The sequence below is a fragment of the Bufo bufo genome, chromosome 3, assembly GCF_905171765.1.
Source record: "Bufo bufo chromosome 3, aBufBuf1.1, whole genome shotgun sequence".
NCBI classification, from domain to species: Eukaryota; Metazoa; Chordata; class Amphibia; order Anura; family Bufonidae; genus Bufo; species Bufo bufo.
In genome coordinates, this window is record NC_053391.1 from 694,523,782 (window position 1) to 694,529,781 (window position 6,000).

The following is a 6,000-nucleotide window of genomic DNA, read 5'->3' on the forward strand; positions in this document are numbered from 1 at the left end:
ATTGTGCAGGGAGGGAGCTGATAAGCTGTGATATCAGCTACTGTGAATGCTGAGTCCTGTTATTCATACAGAGGTATTATCTGCCATTGTAATCCTGATGATGATGAGATGGATACTGAAAAGTTACCTGTACAGAATGTTATGAGATAAACACGACGACAGCTTGTGCGTTTTGGTCTTGATAGTAGAATTTTTATGAAACAACATACACAATATTCATGGGTGACGTTTCGCTCGCAGGCCTTCCCCGGCCCATATATAAGGACCTGATGACGTACCCATAAGATGTACTGTGGAAATCTCTACAGAAAACAGTTTTCATAGAGCAACATTCTAGAGGCGATTTACAAGGAGGAGGAGGATTCCTGTGGTGGTAACTGGTCCTGTATGAGCTCCGAGTCAGAACCAGGAGGGACATGGAAGTGGTTTCCACAGCGTGAAGGTTTATTCAGAGGCCACAGATTGTATACTGTGCGGGATATTGAGGAAAGGGCCGGCACAAGTAATACATGGGTGCACTTAGTGTCCCGTATAGGAAACTGTTTTGCCATATTGGATCCAAGTTACTTACCTATGCCGCAGGTGTGATGGCATGAAGATGGAGGAATCACGTACAGTACATGTGTGTAGAGAGCGTCTGTAGGTGGTCGGGCGCTTTCAGGTTTAAATACAGGAAGGAGAGGAAGAGTCTAGGTGTACGGCGCGTGAGTTCCACCGATCCCGGAAGTTAGGGGCCCGTTGAATGCACGCGCCGATCGGCAGTGTAAGATAATAAACTACAACCTGTGAGCGTAAGAAGGAAACTGTCCCGCGTTCGAGATGGGCGGTGTAAGGAGATCCCCGCAGGAAAGTAGGATGGGAGCGGAATAAACTGCTACTTGGACGAACCCGGGGGCTGTGCACACGCAGTCTACGTGCGTCCCACATGCTGACGTCGCAGAACGCATCGGCCCGATTCTGCGTTCCACTGGTCATACAGGGTCCTTGTTGTGAATGGTGTCGGTAATTACTAAGGAAAGAGGACGTAAGAGAGGGGAAGATGGTGAATGGGAAGAATAGCTCTGCCTTCCTCCTGCCCCTTTCCATTTCACTCTACTTTTCCATCTTATTTAATTTTATTTTACCATTTTCTTCAATTTGTCTCATTCGTTCCTCACCTTACTCTTCATTTTTGTTTTTACCTTATTTTCCATTTTTTATTTTTCCCCATTTTTTTTATTTTCATTTCCCATCCTATTTTTATTTTCTCGTTCCACTTTTAGTCACTCCTCATTCTTATCATCACCTCCTTTTTTCTTTACTTTATTCCATCACATATTTTTTGACTCTACTTCTGCAGGATAACCTTCTCTCCATATCGCCCACCATGTACATCGTTCACTATTCTTCCCCTCCTTTCGTCCTCTTCTACATCTCCTCTACTTTTTTCCCTCCCTTACGTCCTCTTTCCTTAGTAATTACCGACACAATTCACAATAAGGACCCTGTATGGCCAGTGGAACGCAGAATCGGGCCGATGCGTTCTGCGACGTCAGCATGTGGGACGCACGTAGACTGCGTGTGCACAGCCCCCGGGTTCGTCCAAGTAGCAGTTTATTCCGCTCCCATCCTCCTTTCGTGCGGGGATCTCCTTACACCGCCCATCTCGAACGCGGGACAGTTTCCTTCTTACGCTCACAGGTTGTAGTTTATTTTCTTACACTGCCGAACGGCGCGTGCGTTCCACGGGCCCCTAACTTCCGGGATCGGTGGAACGCACGCGCAGTACACCTAGACTCTTCCCCTCCTTCCTGTATTTAAACCTGAAAGCGCCCCATATGGGCCGGGGAAGGCCTGCGAGTGAAACGTCACCCATGAATATTGTGTATGTACTACAGCTTGTGCGTCTTGGTCTTATCATTGGTACACGGAGTGCAACAGATTTATTGTAACCTGTACAGAATGTTATTTAGGGTCTAGTGACCTGGAACATTTCTTAGCAATCACCAAAAATTAAAAAGCCTACATTTTCTGTGACGCCTTCCGTTTAACTTCTATTGGGGTCCACAGTGTCTGCCGGCTGCGCTGTAATCCGTCTCTGGAGTTTAATGGTTGTGAGTTTTCTCCTGTGCCAGCGAGGTGAGTGGGGTGAGGTACCTGCACTAATGGGGGTGTTACCTGGTGTGGGGGTCACCACCTGGATGGAAGATGAGGTCTGAGCTCTTCTCGACCTCTGGGTACTTACAGGGGTTGTCCACAATCACCTCTTCTGAAGTCACGGTGGTCAGTTTCCGGTGACTTGCACTGTCCTGCGCACGCGCGCCGCTGTCTTGTTAATTTTTTATTTATTTATTTATTTATTTTTTGTCTCCCCTTTTTTTTTTTATTTCAGTTTTTTGAGAGGAGTCAGAAAAGAAATAAGTAAGGACGATGCCTGGAAGGAGCAGCTTTAAATTTCTACGGACTTGAAGCTGACGGACAGTGAGTCTACCACGGCCGCGCGCTCTTTTCTTAGATGGTCAGGCTACATCGGGGGCGGCCGGCCTCGCTCACTGGATGAGGGGGAGGATGATGATCTGTATCAGTGCTTGCATTTCACGCTCTCGCCTCGTATGTACAGCAGGCGGTTTTATTTTACAGAACTCTTTTAGTGCCTTATTGCTGTGGCTCTGTAATTTAGCAATTTTTTTTTATTTATTAAAAATGTTTCTGCCTATGGGGCTCCTCTCGCCGTCTCCTGCACATCGATCCCATGACGAGAGTAATAACCAGCGGTGGGGCCCTCCCCCACTCTCCACAGCTCCCTCATCAATTGCCCCTCTTTGAATTAACCCTTTGCCCTATCTAGGCCCCCACCCCTCATCATGTCCCCCAGTTATACTGAACATTACACGCCTGAGCCCGGTACTGCAGGAACGCGGCCCGCTGCGCTCTAGGTGCGACTATTTTTATTTTGAGACATGGATTCGCGGATCTCTACACAGAGGGCGTTATATCCATAGACATGACGATCACACCGCGACTGAAGAGAGGCTCTCACATCCGCCATGATGGCTCCTTATCGTCCGTCCTCATCAGGTTCAAGTTATTGTATCTTGTCTTCATCTCCAGTTGTGTTCTACTCCATTCACCTCCAGAGCTGCATTTAGCTACACCTCCTCTATCCCAGTCCCCTGCTGGTTCCGTTCCTGTGCAGTGTGTTGCCTCTGTTAGGGGCAGGTCTGTCGACGCAGCGTTGACAGATTTCAGGCATCAGATTATATTGTCCGTACGCCGAGAGTTGAGAAAAAACGTCCCAGCAAGTCGCCCCTTGATCATCTCCTTTCCTCTACGGTTGCCCCGCTCCCTTTTCTACTCCCACCAATTCCGGGGTCTCGCCCTGTAGGGTTGGCACCCGGCATCCCCCCAGTTTTTGTGACGAGTGGAGTCCCTGTTGGTCTATTGTCCAATCCAGTCTATAGTGAGAATACACCATCAATGCTCATAGTTAATGACCCCCTTTAATGGCGCCGCAGCGCGTGGCTGTGCAGGGTGGAGTCCTGCTCTCGTGATCGTCTGATTTTGTAGATTTTAGGATTTTTTTGTGTTCTATATTTTTATAATTATTCCATGTGATCACTTTCTCCCACTCAGTACAAATGGGATGTAAGCGACCTGGATGATGGGGGTCATTGTCCATATTGGTGTAATCGTTGAGATTTGCACTGTTATCATTTTTATTTTTGTAAATAAAGTTACCCGCTCGTGATCCCGGCGTCTATGCTGTCTTTATTTTCAATGGCTGAACCTACTGGGAGGAGTGCGCACCCGATTCTGAAATACTTCATGCTGTACTCCACTCACTGCCAGAGCTGTAGTCACAATGGTGTTGTACTTGTCATGCTAGATGCTCTCTACTACCCCCTGCTGGTGCAGCATCTGCTGTGGCGCTGTACAGGACAATTCACACAAGACATTACTGAAATATGGCTGCCGACAACTATTGACCTGCTGAACTGTGAATACAGCTCTGGATGCGACTGGAGACACAATGTAGACTTGAAAGTGACTCTGCAAATAAAGTAGAGCCAAGAATCTAGAAAGTCTCTGAGGATTATACAGAGATTTAAAGAGACATTACACCTGAAGTCTGTGTGTTATATTGTGTATAATCTGCAGCTGTTCTCCCCTGTTGTCAGCCTGAGACCAACAGATTATCTGAGCAATCAATGGTGAGATGGCCGATCACACAGATCCTGTGTTATACACCCCAACTAGTAGTCTGAACACTGCTGTACTGTAATAAGATGTGTCTGATATCAGCCGCTCCTCTAATAACACTGCTGTACTGTAATAAGATGTCTGATATCAGCCGCTCCTCTTATAACACTGCTGTACTGTAATAAGATGGGACCGATATCAGCCGCTCCTCTTATAACACTGCTGTATGTAATAAGATGTGTCTGATATCAGCCGCTCCTCTTATATAACACTGCTGTACTGTAATAAGATGTGTCTGATATCAGCCGCTCCTCTTATATAACACTGCTGTACTGTAATAAGATGGGACCGATATCAGCCGCTCCTCTTATAACACTGCTGTATGTAATAAGATGTGTCTGATATCAGCCGCTCCTCTTATATAACACTGCTGTACTGTAATAAGATGTGTCTGATATCAGCCGCTCCTCTTATATAACACTGCTGTACTGTAATAAGATGGGACTGATATCAGCCGCTCCTCTTATAACACTGCTGTACTGTAATAAGATGTGACTGATATCAGCCGCTCCTCTTATAACACTGCTGTACTGTAATAAGATGTGACTGATATCAGCCGCTCCTCTTATATAACACTGCTGTACTGTAATAAGATGTCTGATATCAGCCGCTCCTCTTATAACACTGCTGTACTGTAATAAGATGTCTGATATCAGCCGCTCTTCTTATATAACACTGCTGTACTGTAATAAGATGGGACTGATATCAGCCGCTCCTCTTATAACACTGCTGTACTGTAATAAGATGGGACCGATATCAGCCGCTCCTCTTATAACACTGCTGTACTGTAATAAGATGTCTGATATCAGCCGCTCCTCTTATAACACTGCTGTACTGTAATAAGATGTGACTGATATCAGCCGCTCCTCTTATAACACTGCTGTACTGTAATAAGATGGGACTGATATCAGCCGCTCCTCTTATATAACACTGCTGTACTGTAATAAGATGGGACCGATATCAGCCGCTCCTCTTATAACACTGCAGTACTGTAATAAGATGTGTCTGATATCAGCCGCTCCTCTTATAACGCTCCAGCACCATTATCAGCTCTGGATGCTGCAGGTTACCTTCCTTTTGTCCATGATTGCAGTGGACATATGACACACACATATTATGATCAGTGATTGGACGACGGCTCGTGTTTATTCGTCTCAGTATTTTGTGTCACTATCAGATGTGTCCGTTGGTCCGGCCGCCATGATGATGAGGAGCAGCGATTGGTTGTCCTGCCCCTGCAGGTCATTGATCCTGGACACCACATGACTCCTTGTGAATGCGCGCTCTGTAGTCACTGGCCCTCTAACACACTTTCCTTCCTGGCCCCCGTGGCTGACCGCCATCGCTCTCATTGTCTGTCTGAATCTGGTTCTTTTTCAGCCTTCTTTATCGTTAACCTGTAAATGATTCTTCCACCATCATTTTCTGGGTTCAGGTTAAAGTGTTTGACGTCTGTTCCTGACGGATCCTGCACCACACAGGTGAACGTGTTCTCGAAGTCCTCGCTCTGCACTGTCGTGAACTCCAGAGTCTGCTCCACCGTCCTGTTTACTGCGAGCGCCCTGCAAATTAACCAACACCGTCATGTTACACTGATCCCAAGTAATTATACTCCAGAACTGCACTCACTATTCTGCTGGTGCAGTCACTGTGTACATACATTACTTATCCTGTACTGATCCTGCGTTACATCTTGTATTATACTCCAGAGCTGTACTCACTATTCTGCTGGTGCAGTCATTGTGAGTAATGTATGTGCAC

General features: G+C 46.5%; 3 protein-coding genes across 6 annotated transcripts in view; 1 reads left to right on the plus strand and 2 right to left on the minus strand.

Moving 5' to 3' along the window:
- NUMA1 (nuclear mitotic apparatus protein 1) overlaps window positions 1–3,752 on the plus strand; it is a 64,046-nt gene extending 60,294 nt beyond the window's left edge. For all 3 annotated transcript variants that reach the window (XM_040426575.1, XM_040426577.1, XM_040426576.1), the window contains exon 26: window positions 2,372–3,752. In XM_040426575.1, coding sequence (XP_040282509.1) covers window positions 2,372–2,404 — 33 coding nt within the window. In that variant the 3' untranslated portion in view covers window positions 2,405–3,752. The remainder of the gene's footprint in view (window positions 1–2,371) is intronic.
- LOC120996590 (transmembrane O-methyltransferase homolog) overlaps window positions 1–6,000 on the minus strand; it is a 372,830-nt gene that overhangs the window by 157,956 nt on the left and 208,874 nt on the right. The window lies entirely within an intron of this gene.
- Window positions 5,364–6,000, minus strand: part of LOC120996592 (interleukin-1 receptor type 2-like) — a 40,861-nt gene continuing 40,224 nt past the window's right edge. For both annotated transcript variants that reach the window (XM_040426623.1, XM_040426624.1), the window contains one exon: window positions 5,364–5,801. In XM_040426623.1, coding sequence (XP_040282557.1) covers window positions 5,588–5,801 — 214 coding nt within the window. In that variant the 3' untranslated portion in view covers window positions 5,364–5,587. The remainder of the gene's footprint in view (window positions 5,802–6,000) is intronic.